The sequence below is a fragment of the Dermochelys coriacea genome, chromosome 9 (assembly GCF_009764565.3).
Source record: "Dermochelys coriacea isolate rDerCor1 chromosome 9, rDerCor1.pri.v4, whole genome shotgun sequence".
Lineage (NCBI taxonomy): Eukaryota > Metazoa > Chordata > Testudines > Dermochelyidae > Dermochelys > Dermochelys coriacea.
In genome coordinates this window covers 51,684,345-51,708,871 of record NC_050076.1, presented here as the reverse complement: position 1 = coordinate 51,708,871, position 24,527 = coordinate 51,684,345, and the positions used below count along the sequence as shown (strand labels likewise).

General features: G+C 47.3%; 1 protein-coding gene across 1 annotated transcript in view; it reads right to left on the bottom strand.

The window, feature by feature from the left end:
• TSPEAR (thrombospondin type laminin G domain and EAR repeats) overlaps positions 1-24,527 on the bottom strand; it is a 93,092-nt gene that overhangs the window by 55,695 nt on the left and 12,870 nt on the right. The window contains exons 2-6 of the mRNA XM_038416929.2: positions 21,146-21,366; positions 20,650-20,888; positions 18,576-18,666; positions 10,258-10,414; positions 7,447-7,578 (exon numbers count right to left, since the gene is read on the bottom strand). Coding sequence (XP_038272857.1) covers positions 7,447-7,578; positions 10,258-10,414; positions 18,576-18,666; positions 20,650-20,888; positions 21,146-21,366 — 840 coding nt within the window. The remainder of the gene's footprint in view (positions 1-7,446; positions 7,579-10,257; positions 10,415-18,575; positions 18,667-20,649; positions 20,889-21,145; positions 21,367-24,527) is intronic.

Sequence of the window (24,527 nt, the reverse complement as noted above, 5' to 3'; positions counted from 1 at the left end):
AGCGGGCTCCAACCATAGGACTTTGGGCGCCAACCCCTAGCTCTGGCGGCAGAGCTTCAGACTGCCTCTGGCAGTTCCAGCCATGCGGTGGTGGGCATTGGCCCCAGGCTCCAGCCACGTGGCCCTAGCCCCTGGTGCTGATCCTCTGCCCCAGTTGCATGGCAGCAGGCACCAAACCACAGCTCTGTTCCTGGGCTCCCGCCACATAGTGGTGGGAGCTGGCCCCAGGTGCCAACCCCTGGCCCTGGCCACACAGCAGCAAGTGCTGGCTCCAGCCACTCAATGGTGGGTGCTGACTCCTGGCTGCAGCCACAAACCCCTGGGCTCCAGCACCCACCTCCGAGCTCTGGCCATGCTGCGGCAGGCAATAGCCCTGGGCGCTGACCCACAGCTCCAGCTGCATGGCAGTGGGCTCCGATCCCTGGCTCCGGCCATGTAGTTCCTGTCCCCAGCTCTGGGTTCGGGTACTGAGCCTTGGACACATGGCAGCAGACACCAGGCCCTGCCTCTGGCCATGCAACAGTGGGGCTCATCACTGACCCTCATCACCCAGCCCCTGCTGCCTCCCACAGCCCTGTATCCATTCCCACCCATTGCCCCTGGACCCTGCTGCCTTTCTGGCCTCACATCCACCCCTACCCCCATTACCATGGGCCCCCACTGCCTTCCACAGCCCCACATCCATTCTCCCCACCCCCAGGACCCTTCAGCCTCCCCCAGCCCTGCATCCATCCCACCATCGCCTCTGGCCCCTGTTACCTCCCCACTTTGCCCTCCCCCTCCCCATCCAGGGCTTAATAGGTCCTGGGGCTTGCTGAGAAAAGTGATATTAACAAACATGCAAGTATCACTTTTCACAGCAGATTTACTAGCTATCTATGAAAAGTGATACCTGTATATTTGTTAATATCACTTATGCCTTTTCATAGCCTCCCAGGTAGCTACTAAGTGTGCTGTGATATTAACAAATATACAAATATCTCTGTTCACAGCAAGCTCCAAGACCCATTAAGCCCTGCACAGGGCGAGGGAGGGGAGGTGAAGTGAAGGGGGAGGCAGCATGATTTTTGTTATTGAGTCTGCCAAGAAACCCTACAAATACACATTACAATTATTTGGATGTGAATCTGTGCCTATGTAATTGTTTTTCCGAAAGATAGTTAAGTATTTTAGGGGGAAAGTGTCGGTGTGGCCACTAGCGAGAGTTGGTGGCTGCACCTGAGGCCACCCAAACATTTGTTATGAGAATCCCTGGACTATAGGCTGGAGCACACAAGGGGAAAAAATAGTGTGTGCTCTGCACCCATCAGCCACAGCTGCTGGCAGCCGGGGGGAGGCACTTGCAGGAAGGCAGAGAGCAGCAAACGGTAGATGGTCAGGGCCTTGGGGGAGGGGTTAGAGCAGGCCAGGAAGAGACAGAGATGGCAGAGCCTTGGGGAGGAGGGGGAGCAGGGGTGGGAAGAGGCAGAGCGGGGGGGGGGGGCTTGGAGCTGGGCAGCGGGGAGCACCCCCAGGGGAAAAAGAAAACTTAGCACTTATGCATGCAAGGAATGTTAAAAGCTGCTTTCTCCCCAACCACAAGACTTCACTGAAATCACACGGCTTAAAAGGAGAGTACAGAGAGGGTTTGAGTCTGCAGCTGAAGTTCCAGTCCCACCCCTATCACTGACCCACTTTAATTATACTTTGTACATAGCATTATTTTTCAGTTGCTCCTTAAAGCTCTTAACTATGCAGACCCCAGCTACATGTAAAACCTCTTTCATAATAGAGCCATTTTATACTTAATGCATAGCATTGTTCAGTCCCAGATCTCAACATGCATTATAAAGGCAGGTGAGTCTTGTTACAATGATTGAATTTGCTTTCACTCAGTAAGTTCTTCACACACAACCCGCCCACTCACACACAAACAGCTAGTCATGCTAGTTCTCCTGCAGGAGTGGAAGGCAGGCAGTAGATAAATGTTGCTACCATTTCTAAATATTGAGAGGTGCTTATGCTACATTGATGGGGTCAAATCCATGTCCAGTTTACAGATAGGTACACAGAATTGAAATGATTTCCCCAAGGCCATTTCATAACAGAGCTGGGAATAGAAACCAGGCACTCTGAACCCTAATTTAGTACCCTATGCAGTGCAGTTCTAGAGATGAATTTTCCTAGTACTAAGCAATCAAGCAGTTTTCAACCAGATGCTAAATAGGTGTGAAAGCCTGACCTTTGGTCTTTTAATATTCAGATTGTGATATCATTTTATTTCTTTTGAAAACCAAAAACCAACAAACACTCATGCTGATGCAACATTAAGGTTGAGAAATCAGAAGTCAGGAAGTACAGAGTAAGACTGAAAGCCATCCTTAGTTTTGACAACAACATTATCATAAATATAAAGGGAAGGGTAAACACCTTTAAAATCCCTCCTGGCCAGAGGAAAAACCCTTTCACCTGTAAAGGGTTCAGAAGCTAGGATAATCTCGCTGGCACCTGACCAAAATGACCAATGAGGAGACAAGATACTTTCAAAGCTGGAGGAGGGGAAGAAACAAAGGGTCTGGGTCTGCCTATGTGATGCTTTTGCCGGGGACAGAACAGGAATAGAGTCTTAGAACTTAGTAAGTAATCTAGCTAGATATGAGTTGGATTATGATTTCTTTAAATGGCTGAGAAGATAAGCTATGCTGAAGGGAATGTATATTCCTGTTTTTGTGTCTTTTTGTAACTTAAGGTTTTGCCTAGAGGGATTCTCTATGTCTTGAATCTAATTACTCTGTAAGGTATTTACCATCCTGATTTTATAGAGGTGATTCTTTTTACTTCTATTAAAATTCTTCTTTTAAGAAACTGAATGCTTTTTCATTGTTTTTAAGATCCAAGGGTTTGGGTCTGTGGTCACCTATGCAAATTGGTGAAGATTTTTACCAAATCTTCCTCAGGAAGGGGCGTGCAAGGTTTTGGTGAGGATTTTTGGGGGGAAAGACATTTCCAAATGGCTCTTTCCCAATAATAAACCCGGTTAGATGTTTGATGGTGGCAGTGGAAGTCTGTACCTTGGGGAAGTTTTAACCTAAGCTGGTAAAAATAAGCTTAGGAGGTTTTCATGCAGGTCCCCACATCTGTACCCTAGAGTTCAGAGTGGGGAAGGAACCTTGACAAACATAAAACATGATCACTCTTTTTATCATTAAATATTATTTACCAATGAATATAAAATTATAATAGAATGCAAACTGGGATTTCTGTTTGGAATTGACTTACAATAAATAACAGTGCATAACTGTTGAACTAGGAGGTTGGACTAAATGACATCCTGAGGTCCCTTCCAACCCTGATATTCTATGATTCTATAACTTCTTAAAACTTGGCTTGATTTTTAAGTCTCTATGCAATCTACAAAACAAACTAAGTTTGAAATTGGTTCAGTAATTTAAAAATGATGAAAGTTTAAAGCTGAATGGTTCAAAACTCCAGACAGTTTCCTACTTGTATAAAGCTTTCTTAGCAGCTCATACACAGAGCTATACTGGTTTTTACCTCATAACCAGCATCTCATTCCACACCTCAAACTGAGTGACTATAGACTTCTAAAGGTGTAGACTTCAGGTGTAGAACTGAGTGAAAATCAGAATTTCCAGTCTGGGGGAAATCCACAATTTCAACTTTTTATTTTTGTGGAATGAAAAGTTCAGAAGAATTTTGATTCAAAAATGTCTTGTGAATATATCTGCAGTCATGTGACTCCCGTGATGCACCATGCTGCTCAGGGTCAGTCTTCATTGCAGAGTTAACTCAAATGATCTACACTCGAGTTAATCCTCTTGAGTTAGCTTAGCTTGAGTGAGAGTAGCCATGTTGTGAAATGACACACTAGCTTCTGTGTCCACATTGGTGCTGCACTCACTTGTGTATGGTGCTAAAACTTTGGGGGCCCATCCTGTGGTTCTTTGCACTGCACTAAGGTCAGCTGCTGTATGATTCTTTCCCAGTGAATTGTGGAGAACTTGTCTGTCCTATTTGGGCACACAGGAAGAATCGTGGGAAGGCTCTGGAGGACTAGCAGCTCTTGAGTGGCACTAGCCTGTATCCACACTAGGGTGACCAGATGTCCCAATTTTATAGGGACAGTCCCGATTTTAGGGTCTCTCTCATATATAGGCTCCTTTTACCCCACCCCGTCCCGATTTTTCACACTTGCTGTCTGGTCATCCTAATCCACGCCACAGAGTGGTTGTGTTAGCAGCTAATTCAAGCTTTAGTCTCTACCTCCTGACAAGCTAGCCAACTTGAGTTAAAATCACCATCAGACTTGAGTTAAGGGGTTTTGTTTGTGGATGGGACTCGGGGAAACACTCGAGTTAGAACATGAGTTAACGCAGCGAAGACAAGCGCTAAATCAAAGGGGAGACCATGTTGCATTATGGGAGATGTAGTCCAGCCAGGGAGCCTGGAGAACAGGGAAGACTGGGGACATCAGGCACCCAAAGTACAACATCCATGAAGCAGTGTGCCACCATAGGGAGATCAAATGTAATGTTGAACTGACTTGAAAGAAACATTTCAGTTCAGTTTAGCAAATCAAAATATTTCAATTTGCATTGAACCATCCTGAAACAAAATAACCTGTTTTAATTTTCCATCAGGAAAAACTGAAAAATTTCACCCAGGAGTGGAAACTGCATTTTCTGTCGAAAAAACCCCAACACATTTGGATGGAAAAATTCTGACCAGCTTTAATCATAACAAAAAAGGTGTAACCCACAGGTTGGTAGGATTATTAGCACCATCCAGAATGGCAATAGGGGAAGAAAACAACCCAATGAGCAGATGCTTGAGGGGTATCACCTAATGCCAATAAAGGTCTGTATAAGTGGGGAAAGAGGCTGGGTGGTGCAATGAGGTAATTCACTAGCTATTCCTTTCAGGAGATCCTGACAATCTAGAGATGGATCAGAGTCATAGAGCAGTGCCAGAGGATGGATGTACATCCATACTGTGACATTGCACTCCATATGTTTTATGGAAATATGCTTATGAGTATGAATATGATGTAATTGGAATATGCTGTATGCAAAAGGTCTCTTATAAGGTATCAAACAAAGGTTATAACCAACTGAATATATTCCTCCTATTTGTATGCATGTATCATTCTTGTATCTGAAGCTAGAAATATGAAGTACAACGCTGAGGTCCTATTGTAATTATGCAAAGTGTGGGCCATTAATGGTGGTTTAGAATCCCATAGACTAGGACAACTGGTTGTAAATGGTTTATTTACCTGCAAGCCTTCCTGTGTGTGTGTGGGCCAACCCAGGAAGAATGGAGACTTGAGGTCTTACAATGACATGTGACCATGTCATATGATACTGGAATCCATCTTAATCCTTGTACTTTTCTATTACTGAGGTGAGGGTGGGGACAAGCACAGATAAAAGATTCCTGCCTGTGCCAAAGCTATAAAAGGGGGTGGAGGAGGACAAAAGGGGCCTGTCATGAGAAAATCCCTGCTTACCACCTGAGATGTCTGCTGGGGGATCTAACAAGGACTGTACCAGGGGAAAGGATTGGGCCCAGACTAGGAAGGAGTCTAGTCTGTGAAAGAAGCTTGTTGGAATATCTCTGAGAGTGAGATATTACCTGTAATCAGTTTCTTAATGTATTAGGCTTAGATTTGCATGGTTTTGCTTTATTTTGCTTGGTGACTTATTTTGTTCTGTCTGTTATTACTTGAAACCATTTAAATCCTACTTTTTATACTTAATAAAATCACTTGTTTATTAATAAACCCAGAGTAAGTGATTAATACCGGGTGGAGCAAACAGCTGTACATATCTCTCTATCAGTGTTATAGAGGGTGGAAAATTTATGAATTTACCATGTATAAGGTTTATACAGAGTAAAACAGATTTTATTTGGAGTTCAGGCTCCTAGAAAGGCTGAACACTGGGTGCTGGGAAAGTCCCTGTTAACTGAGAAGCTCCTTGGCTGAGTGAATCTGTTTCAGTGAACTGCAGAGAGACGTTGTCCAACCTTTGGGTCTGTGCTGGAGTGTCTAACTCAGCAAGACAGGAGTGGAGGGGCACCTGTTCTGGCAGGAGGGTTGTTCTCAGTGGTATTCCAGCTCATCGAGTGACACTCTCGAGGGGAGTCTCTGTGACAGAATCCATCACACAAAGAATGAAAAATGAGGGCAGGAGAGCAGTGAAAAAATCTTTCTGTACCTCTGCTGAGCTCTCACACACCCATTAGCAAAGAACAACCCTGCACAAGAGACAAAGAGAGAAAACATCTCATCTTGCCATACTTGCATCTTTTGTTAATCATCATTATTATTATTATTATTTATTATTCATATAGCACCAAATATATGCTAGGTGCTGTCACGTTTCAGGGAAACTGCACCTGTTTCCCCTCAGTGGCACAGCAAGGGCCCCTAGCTCCCCTGCCATCGCCTCTCTTGTGTGGAGACCTGTGTCTCTTTTCTTCCTGAATAGGGTGTCTACAGGCTGAACAATTCCCAGCCATCACTGTTATTCCCAGGAAAAGACAATCTGTCTAACCACACCTGCTTGCTTTATCTCCAAGGACTAATAGTGTTTGCTGGCCACAATTAAGCTACCACACAGCTCTTCCTAAGCAAGCATGTTTATTCTTTGGGTAAAAGCACTACAGAGAAAACATATTAAAAACGAGAAGAGAACCTATGTGCACACAGACAAGTTTACCAGAAGTCACTCCAACTCTACCATGGGCTATGGCAGGAGAAGTTCTTCCACACCTCACAAAGCGGTCTCTGCTGTAGTCAGAAGTCTCAGCTCAGAACCAGCACCCAGTCCTATGGGGCCTCAGATGGTCAAATCCCTCCAACCCTAAAGATTGGCGCCCTCTGTCGCCCAGAGGTCTTGTCCATTTGTTGGATCAGGGAGAAGACCCTGAGTCATCTTTCTGTGAAGTCCTTTCCGAGTCTGTAGGTCCCTGGAGAATCCAGATTGTGTCTCTGAACTGCCTGCATATAACAGGTCATCAATAGACAACAGGTGCCCCCCATAGGGTGAAGTTTCAAAGACTGAGTGTGTAGGTGGGGGGTTGCAATGCCCTCACCTCATGTATTTCCTAGGAGCTCCACTTCACACTTCTTGTCCCCAAAAAGTCCTCGGAAGTTCCTAATCCATCCCAGAGATTGTACTAGTCAGTCTCCTGTAGATGCTCCACAAAACACATCCACATTTGCATTTTTAATACAATAGACCCCAAGTATTAAACTTAATTCAATAATATTTATCTTAATTCCATAAGGTGTGTCCAGGGGAGTGTCAGACCAATCACAGGTGCTCCCAGATGAGAAGACTGAGTCCTAGCTCCACAGAGCTCGCAATCTAAATCTCTACCACTAGAAGCAACAAAGTGAGCCATAATAGCAGAGCTGTCCACCAATCACAGATTCCTTACCTTCTAGCATGGTGATCCATGCACTCCCATCACATAGATAGAGCCCTTTCTGAGAAGCGTTAAACCAGAACTGAGCCTTTTCATTCTTCGTGCAGGGAGGTCGGGATCCCAGAGTCACTTTCATGTCAGCCTCTGAACACAAAACAAAAGCAAACAGGTGCCCTCAGTACAATGAAAGATTAAATTGGACCATTAAAAATGGAGACCACTGCACGCTGCCCTGTCAGAGCATATAGCATAGGTAGCCTGGATTGGGTAGAGACTCCTACAGATCACAGTGGATTACATGACTTAGGACCCACACTCAGCAAAGCATCTAAGCACACACTTAGTTTCAAGTACATTAGCGTACCCCACTCATGTCAATTAGAGTACCGCTGTGCTTAATGTCAAGCATGTGCTTTAGTGTTGTGCTGAATGGGGCCTTCACTCACAAGAAAGAGACAGTATGTCCACTTTGCAGGAGCAATTAGCAAGGGCACTGTTCCAAGACAAAGCCAGACGCAGCAGATATGCTGCAGAGCTCCGAGGGCCTAATCTAGTCCATATCTGTTAAGGCACAAGGTCCAGAAATTTGGAGATATCATACAAATGTACAAGAGCTTAATTTGCATATTGATCACTATGCATTGCCTCATTTCCATATGTTTTAAAAGTGAAAAAAACTTTTCTTTTTTTAATTTTCTCCCCCTACTCCGAGCTCTCCCCCTGGTATCTCAGTTCAGCTGCTAGTTCAGTTTCTCTGAGCCACCTACTGCAGAACTCTCCAGAGCTCAGCGTCACCTAGTTCTGATTTGGGCTGGTGGGGTGGAACTGCTCTCGCTCTCTTCCCCCTCTTCTGGCTTACATCACCCCCTGCCACAACCACCTTACAAGCCACAGAGTGTGCTCTCGGATCCCCCTGATCTCAGTGTCTGGCTCTCCTTTGCTCTGCAGCGACTCCCGAAACTTGGGCCTGATTCTCCTCACTATTACACCTGTGCAAATCAGGGGTAACTTCACTGACATCCGAGGAATCACACTGGTGTGAGCCAGAGGAAACTCAGGCATGGAGATTTGTTAATGGATTCCTCCCAGAATTCCAGAGTGAGCTCCCTGCTCTATTCCCTTCGGAGACACAAAGACCTGGACCACACCATCCTTCCAGGTGCTACAAGCCCTGGAAGATGCTGTGCTATGCTTAGAATGATAGTAAATAGCCTGGAGGGGAAACAGAACCACAACAGTGCTTAGAATAACTGCATAGGGAATGGAGGACTTGTGGCACCTTAGAGACTAACAAATTTATTTGAGCATAAGCATTCGTGAGCTACAGCATCCAATGAAGTGAGCTGTAGCTCACGAAAGCTTATGCTCAAATAAATTTGTTAGTCTCTACGGTGCCACAAGTACTCCTTTTCTTTTTGCGAATACAGACTAACACGGCTGCTACTCTGAAACCTGCATAGGGAATAACACTGGGATGTTTTCTGAGCAAGAAAGACCAGCCCAGACCTGTTTCCACAGAGCTCCACACAGCAGTGCTTTAATGAGAATATTACTGTGCATTACAGGCATTACATCCCCAGGACAGCTTTCACAGGCTGATCTGCGATTCTGGTGGCAGGGCCTTGTTCCCTAGCAATTCTCAGAAGTGGCATTTGCAAACTGATACGTACTGCAAAGATCAGACTCAGAAACGCAGCTTCTCTTGCTATTTCCAAGGGATAAAACCAGCTTCCTTATTGACAGGGTTCTACAGAATTTGCCACCCAATCCACTCCTTGCCAGAACTGGATGCTAACCTAAGCTTTCATGTTAAAAAAAAAAAATTAAGATTGTAGCTATTATGGGACCGACAAACACCTTCCAAACAGGAACAGAATGCAAAATACAATAGTGCTATCGGCCTGAGTCTGCAGACAACTTGACACAATGAATATGAATGGCCTGAACTGTCCCCGTTCGATTTAATAAGCTCTTCACGCTGAAGTCTAATGAAGACTGAATGGGAGATTTATTTCAAGAGTGGGTCTCTGGACTGCTGTATGGGCCAACTCTCCTCCCTGTGTCATCCCGCTGGGCCCTCTCTCTATATGCCCCATCCTAAGACTATTCATTAGCGACAACTCTTACCCAGACCAATAGATTAGACCAAATCAGTTATTTCTGGGCCAAGCCATTCTGGAGTTATGACAAGCCAAAACAAACCTTCCTTTTTTAACCCTCATCTCTCTCAAAACCCTCGTCTCTCTCTCTCTTGACACGCCATTCACTTTTCAGAAAGATACCCACCCTAAAATCATCTAGGAAGCTTGTAGCAGAACAAGAAGCTGGGTCTGCTGCTACCCAGGCCCCTCACCGTAGTCACTTTACTATCCTTCTTCTAAATATGCTACCGTTTTAAGATAAGATTCTTCCTATGCTGTACTTACAGGAAATTGCTTAGGGAAATATATTATCTTGCATATTGTTGTTAACTAAGTGTTGTTTTGGGAAAGGACATGAGCTACTGCTATTCCTTCCAAGCTTGGCCCAGGTACCTGATGGGAAATACCCTCAAGATTGCTCTCTTCCATGACTGATTCTGCAAGTTTCCAAGAAAAGGAATAGGATAAAATCAATGGAAGACAAAAATTCCTTCCCCTGAGATGCTAAACACCTTACAACTCCTGCCTTCTTGCTATGCAGTCCACTCACCGTGGCTGGCTTTCCCATCAGACTAGTATCAGGCTACGTGCGGTTAGAAAGCAGCACTAAGGTTCTGCTCTAATGTTCTGCTAATGCTCGATGGTGAAGCACCTCATGAACTATCTGCTGCATGTTACTGACCGTAAGGGTATTTCAGCACCTCATTGCTCGCTGGCTTCACTGGGAGGTCCTGCAGTACTGGGGGGATGGAGACCACTGCTAGCTTAAAGTTCATGTTAGTGCACATCCTTGAGGTAGCATCAGATCCTGGCAACAGGACTAGCTGTCTTAACAAGCCCTGAAAAGAGAGGAAGAAAAACTAGGGAGATCAAATCCATCAAGACTGCAGGGCATGGGCAATGATAGGTGGTGGTCTGTGGTTTGAATTTCCCTTAAACTCCTACAGTCTGAATGGGTGTGATTCATGAACGAGGGTCAGAGTTTAATGACACCATCTTAGCTTTCCAAGATGTCCATCCACAGCAGTTCTAGAGCCATCATCATATTAATAAAAAGAAAAGGAGTACTTGTGGCACCTTAGAGACTAACAAATTTATTTGAGCATACGCTTTCATGAGCTACAGCTCACTTCATGGATGCATTCAGTGGAAAATACAGTGGGGCGATTTATATACATAGAGAACATGAAACAATGGGTGTTACCATACACACTGTAACCAGAATGATCACTTAAGGTGAGCTATTACCAGCAGGAGAGCGGGGAGGGGGGGCACTGTTTGTAGTGATAATCAAGGTGGGCCATTTCCAGCAGTTGAAAAGAACGTCTGAGGAACAGTGGTGGGTGAGGGGAGGATAAACATGGGGAAATAGTTTTACTTTGTGTAATGACCCATCCACTCCCAGTTTCTATTCAAGCCTAAGTTAATTGTATCCAGTTTGCAAATTAATTCCAATTTAGCCGTCTCATATTGGAGTCTGTTTTTGAAGTTTTTTTGTTGAAGTATTGACAATTTGAATAGAGACTGGGAGTAGATGGGTCATTATCTTCCCCCCACCCCCCACTGTTCCTCAGAAGTTCTTGTTAACTGATGGAAATGGCCCACCTTGATTATCACTACAAACGGTTCCCCTCCGTCCCCCTCCCCCCCCCCGCCGTGCTGGTAATAGCTCACCTTACATGATCACTCTCTTGTTCCAGTGTGTATGGTAACACCCATTGTTTCATGTTCTCTATGTATATAAATCTCCCCACTGTATTTTCCACTGAATGCATCCGATGAAGTGAGCTGTAGCTCACGAAAGCTTATGCTCAAATACATTTGTTAGTCTCTAAGGTGCCACAAGTCCTCCTTTTCTTTTTGCGAATACAGACTAACACGGCTGCTACTCTGAAACCCATCATATTAATGTCAATGATGAGACAATTAGCTTTAAAAAGACCTTGATGCCAAATTAGGGACCAAGAATGACCACAGGCAACTGTCCCCTTGCCTTTACAAAATCACTAACACTTCAAAAACCACATCAGTCCCATAGACAAGGGACAGTCAATATTTTTTCACACTTCTAAGATATTTGCTTAAAAACTTTTGAAATTTTAACAAACTGCCTGAGTCACTTTCTATGTGTCATGCAAGTGTGGGGAAATGAGAGGAAATGTTGGGTCAGATTCCAGTGCATGTGGCTAGCCTTCCTCTTGCATTTGCTTCAGCAATTTCACACACGGCACCTCACTCCCTATCAACCCACAGCATAGCCTGCTATGAATGGAGCATATGGCAGGCGTAGCTGACAAACTGACATTGGATTTCTGTGTACTGCACTTTTACATTTCCCATGCTCAGAGCCGGATCCACAGCCCATTGAAATCAATGGGAGTTGCTTTGGGTTAGGGAAGTAGGGGCAGATTTTTCAAAGGTGTTAAGGGATCTAAAGATGAACATAGCTGTCTAGTGGTATTTTCAAAACACACCTATACATCTAGTGGTATTTTCAAACTCTCCTAAGATACCTAATTTATGGGTTTCAATGGGAATTGGATGCCTAACTTGCTTAGGCACGTTGGAAAATCTCACTAGGCCTATGTCTGCATCTTTAGGCACCTAAATAATCTGGCTCTCAGTGCATAGATACGGCAGTGCTCAGCTTTGCATAAAACACCTAAACTACACAGATAGATTCATGCAGATTTCATTGGCCATTTTGTTCTCAGAACTGTCTCTAGTCTGGAACAGAGGAAACGCACACACTGTGCTCACTTTTGGAGACTTTACTTTTGTTCTTGCCTGCTGATTTCCTTAATCTAAAAGGCCAGTTATTTGAGACTGCAGGGGCGTGCTTTGTTCTTGCCTGTGGATACATAACAGCCAGCAGAGCTTGTTCTGTCTAGGGGTGGGCTTCAGATACATGACTGACATTCACCATGCCCACTTCTCTCAGAAAACACATGGGTTAACCTGATGTTTGTGCCAACGGCTTGGCAAAGGAAAAGCAGCTTGAAACACAGGCCTGACCATGCCATGCAGAGGAAGGATTATGTCCTTGCTGCACCACCATATGAGCTAAGGTCCCTGCCTTTGCTCACAGGGGATGGCAATTTACTGCTGGCATGTCTCAACAACAAATTGCTTCCCCGACTCTCTGCACTGGCCAGAAAAGGGGAGCCAATGCTCTGCCCATTCCCAGCCCAGCCCCACCCATCTGCCCCGCTCACTCCTGCACCTGGCCTCAGGGCCTGGACTTCTGTGTGGGGTAAAAGGCTGGCATTCATCCCCACAGGGGTGCCCAGGCCAAGCCACTGCCCTGCCCTTCGAGGGCTGCTCTTAAACCATGTCACCCTCGTGGTGAGCTGGGGGCAGAGCCCCGGTGTGGGTATGGCGCTGTACCTCTCCAAGGCCTTCCTCCTGGGAGCTGCGCTAGCGGCACTCCGAGCCCAACCCAGCTCCTGAATGGCCTCTGTCCTCGGGGATGTGACTCTGTCAGCAAAGTTGGGGGGAGGCAGGCCCTGAAGTGCCACCAGCCCCTTGCACAAGCAGAAGGCCCAGCACAGGGAGGTCCCTTCACCCCTCCCGCAGCCTCACCCTTACAGCCAAAGCCCCCTCATGCCCAAGTTTCCCCCCTCAGTCCTCCCAAACTGCCAGCCTCTCCTCTCCCCAAGCCCCTTGTCCTCCCTTCTCCCTCTTCCCCAGCCCCCTCATCCTCCCCTCCCCTTCCCACCAACCCCCAAATACTCACATCCCCAAACCCCTTCATCCTCCCCTCTTCCCCAGCCCCCTCATCTTCTCCTCCCTTCCTACCAATCCCCCAAACCTTCCCTCCCTCAACCCCCCAAATCCTCCCCTCTCCCAAAACACTCCCAAATACTCCCCTCCCCAGCCACCAACCCCCCAAATCTTCCCTCCCTCAAATCCCCAAATCCTCCCTGTCCCCACTCACCAAGCCCCCAAATCTTCCCTTCCTGCAATACCCTTATCCTCCCCTCCCCCCACCAACACCCTCATTTGCTGGAGGGGCCTATTTCCTGGAGCTCTGACAGCCCATCCAGAGGAAAGAACTTGGCATGTCCTGCAGGTGATTCAGCAATGGCACCCAACATGGTGAGTCCCACTGGCTGGATTGTGTGTCCTAGAGCAGCAAGAAACTACTCCATTAGCAATCCTTTTCCTCCATGGCGTGCTCCACACCTGAGCCCCCTCCACAACCTCCTTTGCAAGAGTCGCTCACCAAGTTCTCCACCTGTGCAGCTAGTAGTGGCAACTCAGTGGACTCTGGCTGACGGTTCTGACCCTGTGATCACAGGGGTGGCTGTAGGCTATTCTCTCACTTTCAAGTTATCCATTATGTCGCAAGCACGCTTTATTTCATATTTGTAGCCTCTGGATGTGGGCCTGGGGGAGGGAAGGTCTCCAGGGATAGATCACTGGGGCGGACAGTGTTGTATTTGTTATTGCTGTTTCAGTGAAGGATGAGGCTGGTTTCAGGACAACCCATTTATCGAACTAGCAACAAGAGATGAGAGACAGGGGAAACAAATTACTGCCTAATGTTTTAACAACTCACCTGGCTGCATAGCTGCCTCTGGAAAAGAGCTGTGAGATATTTCATCTCCTAACTGTCTGGGTGGTTAAGCACTGTAACAAATTGCCCAGGGACACTGTGGAATCTCCATCATTGGAGATTTTTAAGAGCAGGTTAGACAAACACCTAGCAGGGATGGTCTCGAGAATACTTAGTTCTGCCATGAGTGCAGGAGACTGGAGTAGATGACATCTTGAAGTCTCTTCCAGTTCTACGATTCTATGATATGATAACTAATTTTCCAATAATATTCGCTCCCACATTTAAATGAACTCTCTTTGGCCACATTTGCTGCCCTATATGCTTGCTTTCCGCAAACACCAAACCGATTGAGATTTACTCACATCAATGTTCAGAGAAACGCAAATTCAAAGTCATGTGTTTGAGTGTTTGTGGGAAACTAACTTTAAATCCCCACCCACAAGTATTTGGAGGTCCTTGCAATCTCATCGAGCCACAATACCATGTGACTTTCTGGCCACCACAGCTCAGATTTTAATTCTGAAATTCTCAGAGAGACCCATTCTCAATCAATTCAGAAAGTAAAAAACTAATTCAATGCAACATTTGCTGAATAAATGTGGATAACTAATACATTAAAGGAAAATCACCGGGGTCACAGATATTCACCAAGCAGCAGAGAGGCTAAATCTGGATGCATTTGTTGTGAATTATTTGCTCTGCTCTCCCAAGGAGCTCACCGTCAGGTTCCTGAGAAAGGGTGAAGCTCAGAGGCAGAAGACTAAATTTGTTAGTCTCTAAGGTGCCACAAGTACTCCTTTTCTTCTAGAGGCAGAAGTGTTGCAGTTTTTAACACAATGAAATAAATCCCCTCCCTAGTAGTCTAGGCCATGCGTGTAGTGCCCAGCTGCTAGACTGAATCCATCCCGCCACACTTAGCTCTTACACCCGTATGTACAAAGAGCTCTGCAAATGTCACACACTCCTAGGCTTTCACAGCTGAATGAAAATTAGGTTTTCCCCCAGCAGTGATTAGATCAGGGGTAGGCAAACTTTTTGGCCCGAGGGCCACATTGGGGTGCGAAACTGTATGGAGGGCCGGGTAGGGAAGGATGTGCCCCCCAAACAGCCTGGACCCCACCCCCTATTTGCCCCCTCCCACTTCCCGCCCCCTGACTGTCCCCCTCAGAACCCCTGACCCATCCAACCCCCCCTGCTCCTTGTCCCCTGACTGCCCCCTCCCAGGACCCCCGCCCCTAACTGCCCCTCCGGGACCCCACCCCCTTTCCAACCCGCACTGTTCCCTGTCCCCTGACTGTCCGTCCTGAACCCTATCCACACACCCACGCCCTATCCAACCCCCCCGTTCCCCGACCCCTTACTGCCCCAGAACCTCCGCCCCATCCAACCACCCCCTGCTCCCTGTCCTCTGACTGCCCCCTGGGACCCCTCCCACCCCAACTGCCCCCTGTTCCCTGTCCCCTGACTGCCCCCCAGGACCGCCGACCCAACCCCCCCACCACTGCCACCCCCTTACCATGCTGCTCAGAGCGGAAGGAGCTCGCAGCCCCACTGCCCACTCGGCGGCATAGCTGCAAGGGAGGGGGAACAGCGGGGAGGGGCCAGGGACTGGCTTCCAGGCCAGGAGCTCAGGGGCCGGGCAGGACAGTCCCACGGGCTGGATGTGGCCTGTGGGCCGTAGTCTGCCCACCTCTGGATTAGATGCTGATATAGCAAGCCCAGGCACATTGGATCATTTCAAGCCAATGCACCTGAATCTGGCCCCGCAGCCCACCCCCTTATTCCAGCCTTGATGCTCTCAGTGGTTGAGGCTGTCAGTTATGCTGGACTGTGTGGTGGCGAAGCTAAATGAATTCTTTTTATTGGTCTTCACTGCAGAGGATGTGCGGGAAATTCCCACACTTGAGCTGTTCTTTTTAGGTGGCAAATCTAAGGAACAGTCCCAGACTGATGAACAGCAATTATCACAAGACTAGCAACAAAATCACGAGAACTGGCACCATTGCATATGTTTGGGTTTAAACTTGTCACAAAGGGTTTGTAACTTAAACATGACCTGTGCAGGAAAGCCCCAGCATGAAACTGACTAGCTGCTCTTCCCAACCCAAGCTGCGAGAAATGTAAAGATTGAACAAACAACATAAATGGGGAGAGATCAATTAGATGTTTAGAATTCCTTTAATCTGATGCTATTGTGCCATGTCCTGGGTGTGCTTTGGTGCAGCAGAAAGTCCGTCAAAGTCAAGTAGGGGATTGGTACCTACACTCAACCCCACCCCCTGCTCAGGGGCACGGTCCATGATGACTCTCTCCCCTGGCAATGGGAGAGGGCGTCAGAATGGCAAAACCCATGCACAGTGTTTCCCCAGCTCTTTCGGGGAATGCTTTCCTCTGTGGTTCTCAGTCAGCTGGGAACATTCATTGGCTGTGCAGCCTAAGACAGGGTGCTCAATAGCTGCAGCTGTAGGGCAGGAATGGGGGTGGTACCCAGGAGGGCCATCCTCTGTGGTGATCAGGATGGGCACAACTTCTACCTCCACACCTGTGACTGGCCCCCTGAATCCCCCAAACTCCAGGACAGTCCTTATCATTTGACTTGAGGATTTATTGCTCTCTGTTTTTTGAGCACAGATGCAGCAGGGCCCAAACGTGCAGGACTGGGTGAGTTGCTGCAGAGCCAGCTAACTTGTTTTCCCTGCTCCTGCCTGCCAAGTGATATGAGCTTGGGACTTCTCTCATCCTGCTTTGCTACTAGTCCAAGCAAGGAAATGGTCTTTAAAAAGCAACAACGATCTTACCCATCATTTACTCAACCCCAAAACATAAAACCCTTTTGAAAAAAAGAAACAAAAGCTACAACAGACACATGGATCAGTCTCCAATATAAGACCCATGCACCTGTCAAGACTGTTATACTCTTCGCCTATTAAACTACATAGAAAACATTATTCTCATAGGAATTATAAGTAATTTGACAAAATACTGGTCAGTATTTTTGGTGGCCAGTTAATAAATACATTTAATGGACATTACTTCCCTGTTTGCCAACATCTTTTAAATGAAAATTATTTAGAGACCAAAACAAAGACAACAAAACTCCATCAAACCATTGGCCAGAGTGAAAGCTGTTCTTTTGTGATGAAATTGGTCTGATATTCTATAAGAATTATGCTGTTGTTGATTACATGGGCAGTGGAAGGTTTATTATTATAATTATTGGTATTATTGACAGAGATTTATATTGTGGTAACACACAAAGGTCCCATTCCTAATCGGGGCCTCTTGGTGCAAAGCGTGTAAGTAATAAACATGCATCAGTGCTCCATTGTACTGGGTGCTGTATAAACACAGAATAAAAAGTCAGTCTAAGTACAAGATGAGAGACAAAAGGCAGATATAAAAGGAGTAAGGCCTCGGTCTTGCAGAAAGAACCACATGGGTAAATCCATGTGCCCAGTGCTCATAATGGTACCACTGGAACTCCACACTGGCACAGCAATCCGCTTGCATGCTATCAGTTGCAGGGCCGGGGTCTACCCTATTAAGAAGTGACCCCAGATTTTCCAGGTTTGTTCTGTGACATTGGTCATGCTGTCTCACAGCTGAATTCTGTACTGGGTGCAAAGACTGCATGGGAAGAAGCACATGGTCTCGGCTCAGAAATGTGCTTGCGTTTGCAACGATAAATCAGCAGGGAACAGAAGCAGCCATGTTAATCTCTATCAGAATTCTGTAACTGCCATAATAGCGAAAGGAGAACCCCCAACAGTGCAGATCAGTGCTGTCCATCCTGGCTCCAATGCTGCAGGGTTTGCTCACATTAGCAGAGCCATCCAGAGAATTAGGGATAAGGCCTTGCACCCTCAGAGGAATCCAAAGAACTCTGCAAAGTATTAAGGGGTGTCCCAGCACTGGCCGCATACTGTGTATGGTGCAGGGCATGGGCTGTGGTTACTGGACGGAAGCCTGGGCTCATGAATAAAGAGCTGGAATGAAACCCAGTGTAGATACTATCAGAACAATGACCGAAGGCCAATGTGGCTGGGAGCCAGTATGTGCTCAGGAACTGCCTTGGCCATTAGATGCTGTTTAATGGAGGGAGACAATAGAGGCCAGCATACCAGGGAGCTCCTAAGCCTTTTTCAGATGGTGGGGTTTTAAACTGGGGTCCCCTCCCACTCCCTTTGGGAGCTTGGCTGAGAAATGTGCAGCCATCTTCACCAAAGGACAGCCTGGCACTCTGTGCTACCTGGGCCCAGTCTTCCTGAGATGAGTGTGTCTCAAACCAATGATGCTTCTGGCCCAGAGATGGGGGCAACCCTGCACTGCCACTGCTAACATATCTCACCGGAGCCCACATGAGCCAGAGCCCGCCCTGTGTCTGATAATTGTGTTCTCAGAGCACACCGAGCCAATCCCATGCCATTAGTGACACTTACCGTGAATAGCCCTTTTCTTCTCCTCCTGCTCCCAACATAAAACCTGGATCCCTTCACAGCCAAGGATGCGGGGAACGGTGTATCCACCACCCTGGAGGGATTACAATAAGAGGCACATGAGCACAGAGCAGCTAACTTCATGGCATCCACTGGTGACTGGAAAGACGAACTCTGGGCCTGCTGGCCTAAGGAGATTCGTGTAATTACAGTGCTCAGTTGGTAGGAAGATAAATGTAAACACAGGCCTTGCCAGACTAGTTCAGACCAATGCTCATCTAGCCTGGGATCCTGCCTCAAACAGTGGCTAGGATGGCTATTCATATTTGGACTCCTACTAAAAGACTTTTGCCTCAACAATGATTTCATGTGGCAGAGAGTTCCACAAGGAAATTCTGTGATGGGCACTAAAGTCGTTCCTTTTCTCTGGATTTTAGGGAAGAACCGGGTCTCACAGGCTGTTTTGACTCTGATCTGGACAGAACATTCGGCGACTTGTCAGATGACAAGTCCCCTACGCAGGACTTCAGTGAGATCACTTAAGCTGACACTGTCTCTGCTCCCCTTTACATCTGCCTACCAAATCCTCCCTCCCCATTTGTAACACTGCAGATGCCCCAGATTATCCCCTTCCGTCCAGGGAAGGCACCCACTCCCCCAGACCTTCCACCTGGGTAAGTACCTTCCTCCTGAGCCAGCCAAGCTACTGCTGAGCTCACCCCGCCCCGCCCCCAGTAACTCCTCTTCTCAAAAGGGGAGCCAATGATGGACCCTTCTCGCACTAAAGTCACCAGACAGCAGAGCCAATCAGCCTATGGACTGCCTGCAGCCAGTTTGGTGATTGCTATGTAGCATTTATACTGCAATAGCACCAAAGGCCCTTCTCCCCAACTGATCCATCTTGCCCTGGAGCTGGGAAATACACATTTTGAAGGGGTTGCAAAAATTTTGGAAAGAAAATGAACAGTTTTTGTTTTGTCCAATGTTTCACTTGGTTTCGGGTTTTCATTTTTCTATGAAAAATTGCAAAGTGAAAATGGAAATTTTTCATTTTATTTAGAAAAAATTCATTTTGATTCCAAAAATGTTTCAGTTTTAGGAGGGCTCCTTTCCCACACTTTTACTCCCCCTCCCTTTTTTTTAGTGTGGGGGACTAAGAGAAAGAGGGAATTTCTCCAGTATTTCCAAATGAACATTTAGAATTTTTTTTTCAAAATCTCCTTGAAAACAGGCATTTCAGGTTAAAAAAAAAGTCATTTTTCAATGAAACCCTGTTTTTAACTGGCTTTTTGGTGACATTTTTCCAGCCAGCCCCAACACAGCTTAGACCATCAGATCCCTGACCTGAAACACAGGCTAAAGAGACGAGACAAACACAACAGAGAAGTGGAGCATTTGCGGGGGATGAGATGAAAGCAAGAAGACACTTTCTTCTTTCCGTTCCCTACCTCCCCATTCCCAAAACATCTCCCCCACCCCCACCCAGCTTACCCTGCCAATGCTGCCTCACTGCACCCTCCTGCTGCCCTGCCCACCTCATGGCACCTCTCCAGGGTGACTGACAGCCTCTAGCCCAGCATGATTGGACTCCAGCCAGCTCTGTTCTTCGTAACTCTATGGCAGAATGGCTCAGAAAAGGGGAGACCGTGAACCTGGATTGTCTCAGTGCTCCCGCCCCGGAGGAGACGTTTGTGGAACTCCTCTTGGTGCAGGCAGGTCACCCCCAGTGACTGGAGGAGCCTGGCTCCAAACTTGGGGAAGAGAGCAGAGTCCTCCAAAAAATTGTTGACATTGCTGGGTACTCTCTGAGAATGCCAGGCTGGTGAAAGCTGGAGCAAGACTCTGCTTTCCAGGACTCCCTGCCTGAGGGCCAGGGACAGGACATAGAGTTCTGTCCTTTGTGCTGCATTGGGAAGCATCCAGGTTCTCTGCTTTGTTACGTGTTCCAGGGTGAGCTGGCAGGATTAGACAGAGCAATAGCAAAACCTGCAGAGTACCCACATCTGAAAAGCTTTCACCACCCCCCAGCCAGCCCTACACCCTGGAGGTCCCTCTGAATTGCACTTACTATACATACACGTCAATGGGGATACTGCAGTCCACAGTTAGGGAGAAGAATGGCCCAGACACGGCCAAGACAAGCGTGTGCCACTGGTTGTCAGTTAAGGAGATGCCCTGGAAGGTGACCTGGGTCTGCCAGCCGTTGGAGAACTCTCTGCTCCAGAAGAGGAAGTAGAGTTTGTTCAGCGAGTACCTGAGCCCAACCAGCACCATGTTGCTCTCCTCCTTCATCACAGTGAAGATATACTCGTTTTTCTGAAAGAGCAGGGAAAGGGCTAGTTCTGAGGCCAGCATTTGGGGCGTGGAGGCTGCGCATGGACGACTATACATTCAAACCTTTTAGCTCATTGATTGCACTGGAGAACTGAGAGCTCATAGGCAGGAAGGATGAGTTTGTGGTTGAGACACTGGAGTGCAACTCAGGTCTGGATATGAGCTTGGGTCCTAACCATTCACCACAGGGGAGGGGCATCCACACCCAGGGCTCTGGTGGAGGCGTGGTTGGTGTTTACCTTTGGTGGGATGCTGAGAACCCTCAGGGTGATGATGATGGAGAATTCCTCTGGGAAGAGGTCACAGTAGAGGAAAATCTGGGAAGCCGGGAAGCTCAGGGCATGGCGTGCTGATGCAGAGAACTGAAACCCACGTGCCCCCTGCACTTGGAGCATCCGAATCCCACTTCTCACACCACTAGTCGGAACCACTTCCGAGAGAATATCCAGGGGGCGCAAGTCTGTGTCAGAGAAATCACAGAGCCACATCACTAAGGTTGCTCACGACCCTTGCCAATGGCATGAAGATCATCAGTAGGACTAAGCTAATAATGGATTTTTCCATTTGGGTACCGAACCAGAAAAAAAATCTGGTTAATTCAAAACATTTTTTAAAAAAAAAAATTCCAATAAAAATTTGTTGGAATCAACTGAAATATTTTGGGTTGATTCAAAATGATTTTTGAGTTTTTCATTTCAAATTGGCTTTTTTCAGGTGTTTTTCACCCTTTGTGTGTGGGGGGGAGGGTTTTAATTGGCCAAATTTGAATTCAAAACACCTGTTTCAAAATGAAAAGGCCAAACAAGCTGTTTCTAAATGGCCAAAGTAAAACGTGTCGGCTTTTTCAAAAAGAAAGTTCATTTTTTTCCCTCAGCCAAAAACCATTTGTTGAATTTGACCCAAATTCACAAATAGTTTGGGAGCACTGAAAAATGCTTTTTGTGACCAGAAAATCAATTCAGCTAAATAAGTAACTAAAACCACCCAGCTGGAATCATCAACAAATGTTGGGGGGGGAGATGATGGATCAGATGTGGGGAGAGGGGCGTAACATACAAAACCCCCAATAGCACAGCTGCCATGCCATGTGCACATGCCTTACCAGAGTCCTGACCTGGACTGACCACTGTCAGTTCTGCCCACCTGCTTCCCCTCCCCCTGGTCTATTTCTAACCCTCAATATGCCGTGTCATTTTGGATGCAGGCTGTGCGCTCCTCTGGGTAGATGTGCCTGTGGTTGCTTTTGGGAGGTGCCTCCCACATTGTGGGGGCTCAGAAAGAATCCTGGACAAGCACTCATCACGACACTTGCAGATGGCTCACGCACTCCTCACGCTGCTGCATGGTGTCAGCACTGTAACATCCCTGGTTTGAGATGGCTGGATTCCTCATGAGCGGTGACACCCACTCACTTCTATAGCCCTGGACAGGGATTTGTTTGATGCCCTGTATTCTGCAGAGAGTCACAGAGTTTAAGGCCGGAAGGGGCCACTAGATCATAATCTGACCTGTACAGCACAAGCCCCCATCACCACCCAGCCACAGTGCTTGAAGTGGGGAGAGGGCACAAGGGATTGCAGACCTGGCTAAATAATAAATAAAATAAAATAATAATAATCATCATCATTTCAGGTGAGCTAGGGGATTGAGGGGGACACTTCAAGCACCATCTTACCAGAGCTGCTGCTCCCAGTTTCAGAGAGGAGCCCCCACCATTTTTTCAGACCACTTTGGGCACTGTTCAGCCACCTGCACGCCAAGCCCAACAACCTGAATTAACACAAAATATTGCAGTCCACAGGACACGAGACTATTGTGTGCCAAAGGCAGAGAATGGAGAGTCTGTGATGCACCAATGCCTGAGACCCCTGCATTAGCAGGAATGATTCAGTGAGAGATATCCAGATAATCTTGACAAGTGGCCTGCACCCATGCACTGCAAAGAAAGGTGAAACCCCCTGAGGTCACTGCCAATCTGATGTGGTGGAAAACTCCTTCCCGACCCCACATGGCGATCAGTTAGACATGTGAGCAAGACACAGCCAGCCAAGCACCAGAGAGAGAATGTCCCGTGCCATCTCAGAGCCCTGGCCCGCCCTGTCTAGTGTCCCATCTCCAGCCATGGCCATCCCTGATGCTTAGAAGACAACCTCTCCCCTCAAAAAATACACTGGGGGCGGGAGTTTCCTACCTGACCACAAAGGATTAAGTATGCTTTTTAACTCATGGGACTGGTCAATGAATCAGCGCCAGTTCACTCCGCATTGTAAACAACATCTGTATCCCTCTGCCTGTAAAGCCATCCCGGCTTGGAACCCAGAGTTCAGCTGTGCTTGGAGGGAGAGGAAAAATCACTGCTAATACATTTCAGATAATGCGACAGATTATCTCCCCCATATGCACTGGGGCCCAGGATCAGCCCAGGATCCACTTCAGTCTCTGCTGGCACAGATGCCCCGATTGATAGAGGGGGGGTGTAGATGGAAAGTGGTTTCTCCCTTCCCTCCACTGTGGGACCTGCATCAGAGTCGCCAGGGAAGCTCTGATCTAGCACGTCCTTTCCCATGGATCCCTGGCCATAAATTAATGCTGCCCACACCGAGCAGAATCACCAAGAGGGAATGCCGGGCTTAGCTCCACCTCCGAAAAAGGACTGGTGATGTCCACGTACAACCCAGCATGGATGGCTGACAAACTGTATTTGTCATGCACCTTTGAGCACCGCCCCTGCACTCCTCCCACCTTCCATGGGACTCACTCCAACATCGCAAACCTGTGAGATGCTTCAGACAACTGCTTAAAAAAACATTTCTTTCCTTCTTCAGCCCCCTACTCCCATCCTTCGGATGTGGATTTCCCCTCCCCACCACAGGGAAACAATGACCCTGCTCTGAGTTGCAGGGCAGTCGCTGCTCAGTCCTGTGCCAGGGACAGGTTTAAAGCCAGTAGCTCTTAATCCATCAGGCCAGCTTCCCGCTGAGACATAGCACTTGATTGCCAGCCCTGCTATGGCCCAGGAGATTGGCCCCTGCAATCCTGGCATTATAACAGCCACTCTAGGGATTTCTCAGTGGTGTTGCATTGAATCTGTGTGCTGCAGACATGCTCAAGGACTAGGCTAATCAATGACTAGGCCAATCAAGCATGCGGGAATGGGGGAAGTCGGATTTAGAATAGAATCCTGGCCCTTCTCTTCCAAAACTACTGGTCATTGTCACGTGAGCTAAAAGCCGTCTCCCTTCAATGGGGCTCATATCCTCACTGCCACTAGGGGGCAACGCACAAACACCTAGTATAACACAGTCTTTCAAGTACAGTATGGTATTGAGGTGCCTGGCTTTACATGCCCCCTGGGACACAAACAACAGCATCAGCACAGCTTTCTAAAGACTCCTGGAAGCGCAGAACACCCTGGGGAGGAATGTGGCCAGCCCAAACTCCTGCTGGTAAACGCTTTGTACAGCATCACCCCACCCACTGTGTGTCTGGCAGGCAGAGAGATGGGCAAAGGCGATGGAGTGTGGATCCCGATATAGTTTTAGGCTAGAAATCATCCTTAACCAGAGCCTGCATCTGCATTTGCAGAAGTTCAGGTCTGGATTTACACTATGATTCAGGCTG